Genomic DNA, 15579 nt, shown 5'->3' on the forward strand with positions numbered 1-15579 from the left:
AAAAACCTAATATAATCACATTTAAAAACCTAATATAATCACATTTAAAAAACCTAATATAATCACATTTAAAAAACCTAATATAATCACATTTAAAAAACCTAATATAATCACATTTAAAAAACCTAATATAATCACATTTAAAAAAAAAACTAATATAATCACATTTAAAAACCTAATATAATCACATTTAAAAAACCTAATATAATCACATTTAAAAACCTAATATAATCACATTTAAAAAACCTAATATAATCACATTTAAAAAACCTAATATAATCACATTTAAAAAAACCTAATATAATCACATTTAAAAACCTAATATAATCACATTTAAAAAACCTAATATAATCACATTTAAAAAACCTAATATAATCACATTTAAAAAAACCTAATATAATCACATTTAAAAAAACTAATATAATCACATTTAAAAAAAAACTAATATAATCACATTTAAAAAACCCTAATATAATCACATTTAAAAAAACCCTAATATAATCACATTTAAAAAAAAAACTAATATAATCACATTTAAAAAACCTAATATAATCACATTTAAAAAAACTAATATAATCACATTTAAAAAACCCTAATATAATCACATTTAAAAAAACCCTAATATAATCACATTTAAAAAAAACCTAATATAATCACATTTAAAAAACATATATAATCACATTTTTAAAAAATCATGTAAAATTGTATCCATGATGAATGTATTTGCTTCTGATACCATGCTTTATACAATATGTGTGATAAAAACGAATGAAACCTTAGAAAATGACGTTTATTCAATAGTGGAATAGGAACTATCATGGAGACTACTATGATATAACTCCATTCCTTCAATAATTACAAAGAAACTTTCCAGCTGCTATTTGCCTTGGATAATAACACTCTAACTTAAGAGTTATTATTCAAACCCATCGGCCCAATGTTTACAACGTGAATTGAAATAAATGCATAGAAGACATTATCAAGGTTGCAGCAAAAATGGCGAACTCTCTCTAACGTGCTAAAAAATATTCGCACCATATATTTCTACTAATTATCATTTGCCCATGTATCGAATGTTGTCACATATAAGCTGGTACATCAATCACTAATCTCTTTTTATTGGACAAGAATGAGTTTCTAATCTAATGGTGAAGAGTCTTCTACTCGGTGAGGTTTTTTTCCTGCATTTGCTGTTTTCTTGTGTCATGTCGATCCTTGCTTTGCTTTTGTTGGTTCTACTTTGGAATAATAATCGAATTATTATTTACTCACTAGGAATAGTCACAGGCCATCATCTAAGATTTCTCTTTGAGAACAACTTGTGGTGTTCTCTGGGGTTTGAGTGACAACAAGACTCCCCAGGTTTCCAGTACTCCCCACCTTTTTCAATAACGTTTGCAAAAGAATTTGCGTTATTGAAACAACTACTTATCATTAATTTCTCGTTGGCAGCAACCATTAGTCTTTCCTAGAATTTGAGTGGTAAAAGGCCTCCCCAAGGTCCCAGTCCTTTTTGCACTCATCCAACGGAGATCTGGCTGGTACCTTCTCTCCTGAGTCTTTCAATTCTTCTTGACCCTCCTCATTTATTTGGTGTGGTGTCAGTTTATGGTGACATACACACAAAAAGGGGAGTGGTCGGAACGCAGAGGCGCTTGGGAGTACCTTACAAGTATACCGTCTCATGTTTTTATGATTCCATGTTTTTGTGTTTGACATCTGTAGCAGTTTTTCTATATCCAGTTCCTGTCTGTAGTTCATGAATGGTGTTAGTCTCCGTATGCTAAGGTTTTCCTTAATATGCCTGTAGTTTTCGTTATTGATATTCGTTGTATCTTTTCAGCCATCCCTCTAATACCAATCTTTCCCATTCTTTTTTTCAATTTTTTTCGATATTCTTCTTAGCGCTCCTACTATTAGTGGCGTTATAGTAACTTTCTTCGGTTCACTTTGAGCTCTCTGGCTAGTTCTATATATTTGTTTCGCTTTTCAGTCTCCTCGATCTTCACTCTGTGGTCTGGTGGAAAGTCAAAATCTGCAATATGGCAGGACATTTCCTTCTTGTGAACTGACATCCGGTCTTCTTGCTTGGATGGGTTTATCCGTTTGTATATCCATGCCCCATGGGATCTTGTGGCTTTCATTTGCCAGTACTGCTGCCAGTTTATGCTTGCACCATTTATCTGCATGTTCAAGATGCAATTGTCTGCATAATTGCCAGTGTACTGCCTTCCATACTTGATCGTGTCTATTTTTGTAACCTTTTTGAGCTAGTTTGCTGCATTCACTTATGTGGTTATTGTATCGTCTCTTTGTCTGCAGAATCTGCATTTGCTGTTTTCTTGTTTCATGTCGATCCTTGCTTTGCTTTTGTTGGTTCTACTCCCGTTAACTTGTGCGACTGTTATTAGGGATTCAGTTTTCCTGGTCAAATTTCCTTTTTGGCGTCTGTGTGTCGTGCGGTCATACAACTTACCTTCGGATGGGATCTGAGAGAAAGAGAAATTATAGATGGCAGCCATGGATTTATAAGGTGTAGTCTCGTGGAATCTCACGAGATCTCATCTTCCACTGCACATGTATGCAAATGGAATGGGGTCAGTTTTCTGATAAAATGTCTGTTGGCAGAGGCAGTGGGGGGAGACGTGCTGGAAGTTGAGAGAGAGAAAGTTGTCTGTGACGAATGCTGGACTTTTACGTATTGTATTTGGTTTATTTTGTTTTCCTGTTTACCAGCCCATTTAACATCACATCCCTCCTCATTTCTCTTTCCTTGTCTTATTCCTCTTTTTCTATCTTGTTTGTTCCTTCAGTGTGTCTTGCTGCGGTGATTATTTTTTCACTGTTTTCTTATTCTATTTTTTTTGTGTCATTTATAGTCTTCTATACAGACCAGCCCCCTTCCTCCGTCTTTCTTTTTCAAATAGAGTCGGCCAGTATCATATTTGGGTATAGTGAATATTGCACTGTGCCCTGTCATGAGTTTTCTTGGCTTTTGGTCGAGATTCCTCAGTTCTTCTTTGGTCCAACCTATGGACGGTCCAGAGTAAAACTAGTTACATTGTTTATTTTTTTAATTAGGATTCTACTATAGGTTAATTTCGAGGCGTTTCCTTGTTCTGATGTATTCCTTTCAATTTTCTCTTTCATTTCTGTTGCTTCGATGGTGTATGCTTCTAGAATTCCCAAGTATTTGTAGCTCTCATGTTCCCCTTGGGCTCTCTGTTTTGACTGGGTAATTTTATACATTCTGATTAGCAGCGCGCATTTTTCCATACCGAATTTCATTTGTATATCCTGACTGAAGAGTTTGGTTGTATTTATTAGTGTCTCTAGTCCAGTTGCAACCTAAATAATAAAGCCTTTTTCGGTAAAGATTGCCAAAAATTCAACATATTCAATATTTCAACAACCGTTTACCATTGTCAAATACCATTGGTTTTCTCTGGAGTATGAGTCGTAATAAGTGAAAGGTTCACTGATGCTCCCCTTTCTCGTGAATATAATGGATGCTTATTACATAGCAGACCAAAACGAAGCCATTGTTTAACAATGATTGTGTGTTCTAATTATTCTATAACTTTGACAACTGTTGTTCTTAAAAAGAAGACAACGACAGAGAAAAAGAAAAGACAGAACAGACTACTGCAATGTACTCTTAAAATAATGAGAGAGCTGATCTGGATAATCTGCGGAATTGAAACAATTGGTACACGTTACAAAGGTCGACAGAACTTTTGTCGATATCTGTAGGTTGCTTTGTATAAGCCGTTTATTGCGGATTGCATGTACGAGAAATTCGGTCGGGATTTGTAGATTGTTTTGTATTTTGTCTTTATAGACTCTAGTGGGATGTATGTAAAAGAATTTTGTCAACATCTATAGATTGCTTGCATGTCGTCGTTTATAGACCCTTACTGGTTGCATAAGCTAGGAATTTTGTCGATTCTAGCGGATCGAGTACATATCGACGTCTTCTTTTTTCTTTTTTTTATTTTTCCGATGTATTTATTGTGACGAGCTGCGCGAATGATGCACAGCAGAAACAGTTAAACGTTTTATAATGATGCTGGTATGTGTGTGTGCGTGTATGCGCGCGTGCGTGTGTGTGGTGTGTGTGTGTGGTGTGTGTGTGTGGTGTGTGTGTGTGTGTGTGTGTGTGTACGATTGACCTAATAGAACTTGTTGAGGGCAATGATTAGTCAGATCCCAGTTTAAATCGAATAAATTGTGGACATTTAAAATATATTTTAAAAACATATGCGCCCTACCACTTTCAGATACGGGTAAAAAATCACTTCCATTCATCGTATACAATGGATTGATTACAATAAATATTGTATTTCCGCATTAAATAACAGAAAAAAGAGTTGATTTGTTGTAAAATTGACAAATCATAATTAGAATTAAACGGTGTATATAAAAAAAATTGTTAACAATTCTACTAGCGTTCGTTGTATCAATTTTGTTTTGCACAATCATTTTATAACCTTCAGACTATAACTAGTGCAAGTCTGTTAATCTCATAATTTTCTAGGCTTATCGCAAAACTTTCTCAATTTTTATTAAAAAAACTCTCGTTTTTATTGGGGAAACAAATTTAAAGCGGTGTCGAGTCGACTTCTCTATATGCTAGACAATAGATTTGTTTTAATGTAAAGTCATCACTTATCGAGCTCAAGAGGCACTCGAGGATGAAGGCAAATGAAATAGAAAGATTGTTAGCCGAAAGACGAGGAGCATCCTATGAGTGTATTAAAATTGATCAATGACATGAAGTACGTTTGATTACTTATTTGTCAATTTATGACAAGTATCTGCTGACATTTCCTGACAGTACCGCGGTGACGTTTTCCACAGAAGGAAACCTTTGCAAAGAAGCTCCGTCAATGGAACTACCATTTGACGCTTGGAATATAGAAGAAAAGGAAAGACTTTTGTAGCAGGATGGGTTGTTGCTGTTAAAAGAAGAAACAAAAAATTAAAGGTCAATTAGGCACGTTCCATGAGAATGATGATAGATAGAATGACCACCAATAGCAATGGCCAAGAACATATTGCCTGAAAGTACTTCTTTTAAACTTCTCGGCCTAACGTTTACAGGGAATATGAACTGGAATAGATACATTGAGAGCATTGTCAAGGCTTCTGCAAGGAAGGTTGGCTCCCTCTACCGTGCTAGAAAACCACTGACGCCTGACAGTATCCTATACCTCTATAAGGCAACCATTCGCCCATGTATGGAGTACTGTTGTCACATCTGGGCTGGTGCATCTGCTGCTTGTCTCTCGCTCCTGGACAGGGTTCAAAAGAGAGTCACCAACCTGATAGGTCCTGAACTGTCATCTAGACTTCAGCCTCTGTCCCATCGACGAGATGTTGCATCCCTCTGCCTGTTCTACAAATACTTCAATGGTGAATGCTCTGACGAACTGCAAACACTTGTACCTCCCCGACGTAACTACCCCCGACAAACCCGACAAGCTACAAAGTCTCATCCCTTTACAGTAGAGATCCCTAGGTGCAAGAAAGCCTTTTACTCAAATAGTTTCTTCCCCAGAACTGCGGGTCTTTGGAACTTCCGGGATTCTGCTTTCCCAACTGCAATGATATGCAGAAGTTCAAGTCTAATGTTAACAAACATCTTTCTACTCATCTCCCTTCATAATGACCCCACTAATTAAGTCCCTAATAGTAGCCCCCTGCTTCAAAGTGGCACTGTGCCTTGTTTGGGGTGAAAATTGAATAATATATATATATATATATATATATATATATATATATATATATATATATATATATAAAAGATAAATGTGTGCAATACGTAAGCTGTACTGTTTATATACGCAAATACTTGAATTGATTGTAAATAATCATGACGTCCATGTGGGTGACAAACTAAACATGAATGTCCACGTGGGGGATAAGATCAACATTGCCGATTACGTGGCTGACAAACTAAACATGAACCTCTATGTGGGTAATAAAATAAAGATGCATTTTATTTCTAAATGCAGAGACAACAATATTACAATTGCACATGTTTTCTTTCAGGGTATATCCCTTGTCTCTCAGGATGGAAGGAAACTAATTAAATTTAAAGACAAATGATGCTTTTGCATTTTTTGAATACTGTAATAATGCGACTTTATTCTGTTTTTTAGTAAGAAATAAAAATGAATACATTTTCTTGAATGACATAAAAATAAAACTTATCTCTTACTTACTTCTTCCAACATTTTCTCGATCTGTCTGAAGAAATTATTTGCATCCAAATAATCCAATAAGCTGAGAGGCGGCAAAGTGCCCCGGAATTTTCGTGATTTTCCCTGCAAAGAAACATGGAATGAACACGTGCATGAAGGAGTCCTAAAGACGGAATTGCCTTTGCTAGTAGCTTAGCGATTATACATAAATGCACATATATATATATATATATATATAAATATATATATAATATATATATATATAGAGAGAGAGAGAGAGAGAGAGAAAGAAAGAGAGCAAGAGAGAATATATATATAAACAGGTTACGATGTGTATAGATGTATACTACAGATATATTTCATAGACGCTGATAGTTATCAATGAATTTCATACATACATACCTACATACGTATATATATATATATATATATATATATATATATATATATATATATATATATATATATATATATACTTACAAACCTCCCCGCATTTTCCGGTCATAAAACACGCTTATATATATTTTGATTACTGCAGATTTCATATTTATTATTATAGTGGACCCAATATATAATAATGATTTTAAAAAATTTGTAAAAAAAAAAAAAAATGCCGTCATTCGACCTTCGCCTGGCAAATTCCATTATTTTTATTTTCACACTTTTGCACTGATTTTTTCCTGCTAAAACCCTAATATAAAGATTCGCATGGGTTCGAATATCCTATATATTAAGTTTCATGTCTGTAGACCAAAAACTGATATGAGTTTGATAGGCAAATTTTTAAAACAAATATATATATATATATATATATATATATATATATATATATATATATACACGCATATATAAATATATACAGAAACAGTTTTGTGTTTACTATGAGCTTTTTACGCAAATATTACACAATTATAAATCATGTAAAATACATGCATGAATATAATTACACGTAATAATTTACTAAAGATGATCATCCCATAAGAAAACCGAAAAAACTAATAGGAAATTAATCAAAATAAATATTTAAAAAGAATATGCAAATTACGAACCATAACACAACACAAAGTTGTGTTTTCTTTTTTAGTAGAAAAGTGCCTTGTTGAAGGGGAAGATATTAATGTTTTTAGCCAATTTTTCGATATTCGTCGTATGACAGGCCGAAATTTAAAACGATACTGATCTTGGTAAAATCCGTCGCCTCTATTGAAAGTTTAAGGCAGACATGCAAACAGACATACATTTATATATTGGTAGCCAAAAATTTTCGACCCAAACTGATGAAAAAGCTAGCCCTATCTCTGAATACTCTTTATGTAAAATTTCAAATATTTAGACCAGAAATTGTCTGAATAATTTGGAAGAGACCGCAGAGGTCAAATTTGTTTAAACTTTAACCCTATTATGACCGCTTAATATTTATTGTTATATAATCTTAATATATATATATATATATATATATATATATATATATATATATATATATATATATATACTAGCATTTCGGCCCGGGTGTTTTGAGGTGTATGGCGAGCAAAAAAAAAAAAAAAAGCGGTTAATTTTTTTTTAATTTGCTCCCTAATATGACCCCTTAACATCTGGTGTTTTGGGCTCAAATCAAATGAGTAAGGTAGATCCATGTCCAAGGAGCCTATATCTAAAATTTCAAATGTTTAGACCCAAAATTGTCGGAGGAGTTTGGTAAAGTTCTCAAAGGTCAAATCGTTGAACTTTGACCCCTTAACAACCAAATTTCTGGCCGAAAAACGATCGCATAGATTTTCCCAAATCTCTTTTACTTTAAATCCCGCTCGAAACTGGAGCACTGCACACTTGAAACCACCGGATCAACACGTTAATTCTCGTCTCTTCGCCATAGCACCAAAATGAAGAAAAAGAAATTCACGAACCGGACCTTCGATCCTGATGAGGCTATGTATTAGCGAAATATAGGTCTTACAAAAAATCAACAAACAAAAATGATTTTATCATTTTATTCGACATTTCAAAGTTTTCAAAAATTTCTCATTTAAATATATATATATATATATATATATATATATATATATGCATATATATACATATAACTACTTCATTTACTCACATAAAATTAATATACGAAAGTATAAATTTATGTGTAAACCTTAAGTATTTACTTCAAAAATGCTCAATACGTAGGTAGGACTAGTTAGTAAGTTATAAAATATATATGGCGGTTAAGCTACACTGAATATTCCGCGTTTTATCCACTCTAGGACTCTTCAGGCTTATATATATATATATATATATATATATATATATATATATATATATATATATATCATAAAATATACTCATCTGTATACGCACGCCATATCATAAAAAAATATTGTGCCCGTTTAGAAATTCCTTTTTATTATTGTTCATATTTCGAATATTGAAAACTTTTTATATAAAATAAAATCTTTTTATATTAACTAAATTCTCATAATTATTGATTACTTAATATTAATTTTCACTATCTTTATTAATTTTGATTAATTTAATGTATAATATAAATTATTATAAGTTATAATTTTATGGTGAACAATGTTCCTTTGTCCTTTAATTAAAACTAAGGCTGTCTTGGTTCTTGTTTTCGCTCTAAAAGAGCTTTCGTATACATATAACATCTTGCTTACTTGAATATACCTTAGAGCGAAAACAAGACACAGGAATTACAATGGAATATTTAGAGGAAATTCTTTATGTACTTCACGGGGTAGGGTGCTCTTGTTCAGTTAGCAATGATTGGATAGAGCTCCTAAGTAACTAGCAATTGTATTTTTTTTCGGTCGCCAACACTGAGGATTGAACCTTCAACTTCGGGAGAATACCATTTTTTTTATAATAGATTTTTCTAAGTACTCTAACCATTGCGCCACGGGTCTTCGCGGAGAATTTTAGTACAAATTTTAGGACCCTTAAAACTATTTTATTTCTAGTTGTAAATATTACTATTTATTACTAATTATTACTATATATAAGGTATTTACATCTATCTATCTATCTATCTATCTATCTATCTATATATATATATATATATATATATATATATATATATATATATATATATATATATATATTAATGTTGGGTATGGTAACTTGGTTTTTATTAGTTTGGTCTAGGTTTCTAATTGTTTATCTGCTAAGAAATTGGGGAATTGGTTATTAATCAAAACCTGTTTGATATTCTTTAATTCGCTGCAGAATATATTTTTATTTGAGGAGATCAATTTAGCTCGATTAATTAGTTTTTTTTATAATTGCGATTTTGTATCGTTATGGACATTCATCTTTTAAGTTTAAGACACAGAAATTGGTTGCAATAATCTTTTTATACGGAGAAGTAATGAATTCATCATTGCCGGAGTCTGTGAGAATGACAAGAAATGGAATACTATTGTTTGAATTTAATTCATAAGTGAAAGCTAGTACGAAGTTTGTTTGAAAATGATCTTTTCGTTTCTCTATTTCGTTAGTATTGTCAGCAAGAATAAAAATATCGTCGGTGTATCGAACGTAAATAGACGTTTTTAATCGTATAAAATATTTTATTCTTCAGGCTGGATAGATCAAAATTGCTAAAGGTTGGTCCCAATACGGACTCCATTGCTACCCCATCAATTTGTGACTCGATGTTGCCTTTATGATCATAAAAGAGGACCTCTGTTGTACATATTAGTAATATATTTTTGTTAATTATAGGGTTGATTTTCAATGGAGGGAGAGATGGATTGTTGTATATATTGTCCATGATGATATCAATAATTTCGACTGCGACGTTCGTGAAGAGACTTTCTACGTCTAGTAAGACGGTGATTTTGTTATTAACTTTTGTTATTTGGAGAATTTGTGTAAAAGTACTTCTGTAGATTTTACGCTGCATTTTCTTTGTAGGTAAAAGGGTTATGAGATCATTGATTGTTTTTGTTTATTTATAAATAGGAGTTGTTAATTGTGAAATAATAGGGCGGAGGTGAGAGCTGGATTTATATATATAGGTATCCGGGCTTATAATCACGAATTATTTTAGGAAGTTTTAAATTACTTATTATAAATTATTATATAAAAAACCCTGTAAATTCTATACCATCTTGTAAATCACACCTTTATAACTATTGTATATTTATTTAAGCCACGTTCTTAACACGTTGAAAAGCGTATATATATATATGTATATATACATTATATATATATATATATATATATATATATATATATATATATATATATATATAAAGAACAAGTACTTAATAAAACATGTTAAAAAACACTTTGAAACATTTAATTTTAAACAGGAAACACTAAATAAATGGATAGTCCTTAATCCGCGGAGTTATATATATATATATATATATATATATATATATATATATATATATATATATATATATATATATATATATATATATATATTAGTGATGGGAAGGTTCGGGGTGTGTGGGTTTCCTCCTGCCCACCCTAAACAAATTCATATGCCAATGGCTTTTCCTTCTTTCCTCTGGTTTGATTTTCTCTCTCTTTTTTCTCTCTCTTCTATGACAAGACCAGCGGCGATCGGACAAGGGCGAAGGGAGCAGGTTTTGGTGAAACTCGGAGCTCCTAGTGTAGACCTGCACGCTGGCGGTGGACGCGTGATAGTCGCCCTCTCTTGGAACTGTGATTATCCGGAGGCTCGGTCCTGCGTCTACGATTGGGCAGGTCTATTGAAGACAACCGCTGCCCACCCCTGAATAGGGAAGGCCTTAGAAAATGTGGGCTAAAAATCGGAAGTCACAACTGAGCCTGACTGGGAAGCCGCATCCAGTGGGACACCCTATTTTGCGGTCGAAACCAGAAAAATTAAAGAAACAAATCCACAACTTACACCTTTGGTGCATGGAACATAAGAACCCTGCTAGACCTCAATGACATAGACAGACCAGCACGACAAACTGCTTTGGTCTCAAAGGAACTCGCGGCTCTTAATGTGGACATTGCTGCACTTAGCGAGACCCGACTCTCAGAGGAAGGTAAGCTGGAAGAAAAGGGCTCAGGATACACCTTTTTTTGGAAGGGAAGGAATAAATATGAAAAAAGAATACACATAGTTGGCTTTGCTATAAAATCACATATCGTGCATGATCATCAGCTCACACCAACAGCTGTAAATGAGAAACGTATGTCTCTTAGAGTCCCACTGCCTTCTGATAACTTCATTACTGTCATTTCGACATATGCACCAACCCTAGACGGCGACAGTGATGTGAAACGAGAATTTTACCAGCAGCTTGGCAAGCTTATAACCAGAGTCCCACCACGTGACAAATTAATGCTGCTGGGCGACTTTAACGCGAGAGTGGGGAAAGACCATAAACTCTGGAATTCTGTCATTGGGAAGCATGGACTTGGTAAATGCAACTCAAATGGCCGCCTGCTGTTAGGACTTTTGCTCAGAATTACCAACACTCAGTTCCAGCTCCCAAATAGATTTAAGACCATGTGGAAACATCTTCGATCTCAGCATTGGCACCTTCTAGACTATGTCATCGTCCGCCAAAAAGATAAAAAGGATATCCATATCACTAAATCAGCACTAAGTGTAGATGACTGTTGGACTGACCACCGTCTGCCCATCATACGTGCTAAATATACCACCAGAAAGAATCCCAAATTTGAATTAAAACAGCAATCTCGGAAAAATATAACCTCTCAAAACTTCACCTAACAGAGGTAAAAACAAAATACCAACACATCATCGAACAATAACTTCGTATGAACCCAACCATTTCTTGCAACCTGGAAGAAGAATGGCTGCCAATCAGTAAGATCATTAATGAATCAGCCAAAGTCACATTTTGTTTAAAGAAAAAGAAAAATCAAGACTGGTTTGATGAACACTGTGCTGAAATTAATCAACTCATTCAAGAAAAGATAAACGCTCGGCATGCTCATGAACAAGACCCTCGAAGCTGGCATAAAACCAACATCTACAGAAACCGCAAAAAACAGTGTCAATCAAAATTACGGGAACTAGAAAACAAATGGTGGCAGCTGTAAGCCTTAGAATTGGAGGGTTTTGCAGAAGCCCGTGACCTTAGAAATTTCCATGCTGGTGTAAAACAAATTTTTGGCCTCATCTGATCCTCCATCGGAACACTCCTTGCAGCAGACAATGTCACCATCCTCAGCGATCCACAATCAATTCTGGATCGTTGGAAGGAGCATTTTGCCACTCTACTCAATAAAGAATCTTCTGCAGATGAGGACTTTCTCAAAATGGTCCCACAGTACCCAGCACAATTATGGATGAATGCACCACCATCATTTACAGAATTTCTAATTGCGATGGAGCAAATGAAAGTAAATAAAGCTCCAGGGCCTGATAATATCCCCTTCAAACTTATCCACCATGGTGGACACCATCTGAAAACAACTCTCATTCTGAAGATGTGGGAAGAACGTCAAGTACCAAAGGATCTGAAAGACGCAGTAATAGTAACCATCTTCAAAAAAGGTGACCGAAAATCATGTGGCAATTACCGTGGGATTTCCCTTTTGTCCATAATGGGAAAAATCTTTGTCCGCATACTACTGAATCGCTTGCTGCAAGTCACGGAATCCGTCCACCCAGAATCTCAGTGCGGTTTCCGTGCCTCTCGAAGAACAATAGATATGATTTTCTGTGCAGGATAAGGGTGTCTAGACATTCATCGAATACGTGCGAAAATTTGACAAAGGCAAATAAATTAAACTGCGAATCAATGTTAAATCTGTAATTGAGATTTATAACCCATTCTGTGGCCCCTCTCAGTCTTATGTTGTAAATGAACAACTTCTAATGAAAAACAATTTGTGCTTGTTTCATTTTTTTATTGTCAAAAAAAAAGAAAAAAAAAGAATCGGTTTGGAATCTGACATTAGGCTATAAAATTTCTGAGTAGGGTCGAGTGTTACGTGAGTTGTATTTATTTGCTTCCTCACTGAGCAAATTAGGCACAAGGCCGTTTTTTAATGTGGAGATAGTGGGAGGGGGGCAGGAAAAGGGTGACCAGCTCCCGATGAGTGGGAAATGGGAGCTGGATAGTGACAATTGGTATGAAGGGTTGCCCCTACATTAACCAAGGTCTGATATGTGGGGTCGCCCCCACATATGGTCTTTGCTTGCAGTATCTGCTGGAACAGATACTACACTTTGATCCTGGCCTGAAGACCACAAAAGTTCTCCCTGCGAGAGGGGGTTGGGTGTCGAGTGTTACGTGAGAACAAGAAATAATGTTCGACATAAGGGATCACATCTTAGGAGTCTTGATAATCGCTCAAAAATAGAAAGTTAAAGAAAATACTGACGGGCATTTAGCTTAATTTTCGATAAGTTGTAACTATTTAAATTTAATACGGTCAGTGAGTAAAACTTTGTTTCATCTAATGGTAAATTCATACATTATATATATATATATATATATATATTAACACGATAGTGTGTGTTATTTTCTGTGTTGTGTCTTGTTATGTACTTCCATTTCTTAATTTCTTATGACAAAGAATTTTACCGAGAATCCTTCATAAGTTTTGGTTTCGGTTTCCATTATTCGATTATAGCTGATGAAACTGAAGTCATCATATATATATATATATATATATATATATATATATATATATATATATATATATATATATATATATAGGTGAGTTTTAGATTCGACTTCGATTCAAGCTGATGAACCCAAGTCATATAGATATATCTTTATTTTTGAAATCGCAATTTTATAATATATAAAAATCGATAGAACATTAATTCTAAAATAATATATACGAAATTTGCAAGAATATAGCAACAATAATATCAGAGCGTTTCCATTTACACTGAATATCTACAGATTGCCAACATCAATATATTACATATGAATCAGTACCCTATGGAATTTCCACAAGTCCCGCTAGTTATTATTATTATTATTATTATTATTATTATTATTATTATTTGCATCTCGTTTTTGCTTTTAGCTTACAATAAAACAAATGAATTTAATAACCCACCAATTAAAAAAAAAATTAAATAGTGATAGAATTAAATATAAAATAGAAAAAAAAATGTCAAATTGACCCAGACAGGAAATGTTAAAAGGTGCGAAAAAATATATAGGGCAAAATAATATAGGTCAACTGAAATGTACAGGTCATCACTTAAAAAAAATAATATATATATATATATATATAGTTCAAGAAATTTAAATATAATTTTAACTGAAACATATAACAGCTTCCAAATTTTAAACAAACAGTAATCAAAAACGGTCCGAAGACGACTAGTGAAACTCAGTCGAAAGTACTTGCCCCCACCAAATAAAATAGATGAACGAAGCCGACTAGGGAATTTTCTTGCACAGATTCGACCGAGAAATAAGAACGACGATTGAAAAAATTGAAAAATTACAAAAAAAAAAAAAACTTATTAAGCAAAAATACTCCGTCCTGCTCAACAATACTTGTCTGAATGAAAACATGCTGCCTAAATACAAAATATTCCAATTTCACGATGCAGCCACACAAAATGAAACTTATATTTTGCTGCTTTGGGATAAATTTTGTTTAGGAGAAAATCGCGCTGAAACCGATAATAAATTTTATATTGCTAACGTTGATACTTTTACTATGAAAGTCGATGTTGACAGCGTTGATAAGTTGATAAAAACTGTCAATTATGCGCGTGAAGTTGAAGAATCAGAAAGTCAATCACTAGTTGGCGCGAAAACATACACTGCAATCGATGTTACAGAAGGTGGTCTATGGCTTGTTTCAATTAACTATAAAATTCGCGCTATGCTTGTCCGGATGGGATCTGCTGCTGTGCAGCACCTCGATCATGAATTTAAGGAAGTAGCGCGACCAGGAATGAAAACAAAAGGCGGCGTTAGAAAGCTAACAAAATACTGCTTCTATCAAGTTTTGTGGAAAAATTTTGAGAAAAATTTGCGAACATGGATGGCGTATTTTCCTTCCAGACAAGCTTTATCTTGCTTCTGTTGCAGATTTTTCAACTAGACTATCGAGTTTTTTTTCTGATATAGGTTTTATGAATTGGTAGAAAAATCGCAAAGTATATGAAGACGAAGCTAGAACCTCTTATGCTCAGGCGTTCCTCAACTGAAAGAAGCAAGATATCCAAATTGCTGACCGAAAGTTAATTGACAAAGTAAAGCTAAATCTTTTTGTGAAGGACACTCAGAAGTGGCGGGAAATTTTAGCTTGATTGCTGGATATCATCAGATTTCTTGCCAAGCAGAACCTTGCACTACGATGTCACCGGGAAGACATCCATGGTGATGAAAGAGGTAAAGAAAACAAAGGGATTTTTTTTAGAATTGGTAAATTT

At 33.8% G+C, this 15579-nt stretch overlaps 1 protein-coding gene across 1 annotated transcript in view; it reads right to left on the reverse strand.

The window, feature by feature from the left end:
* The window catches only part of LOC145263164 (amine oxidase [flavin-containing]-like), a 156488-nt gene that overhangs the window by 85888 nt on the left and 55021 nt on the right, over positions 1–15579 (reverse strand). Inside the window, exon 4 of the mRNA XM_080120180.1 lies at positions 6228–6329. Coding sequence (XP_079976306.1) covers positions 6228–6329 — 102 coding nt within the window. The remainder of the gene's footprint in view (positions 1–6227; positions 6330–15579) is intronic.

The sequence above is a fragment of the Euprymna scolopes genome, chromosome 38, assembly GCF_053919585.1.
Source record: "Euprymna scolopes isolate OS-2025 chromosome 38, ASM5391958v1, whole genome shotgun sequence".
NCBI classification, from domain to species: domain Eukaryota; kingdom Metazoa; phylum Mollusca; class Cephalopoda; order Sepiida; family Sepiolidae; genus Euprymna; species Euprymna scolopes.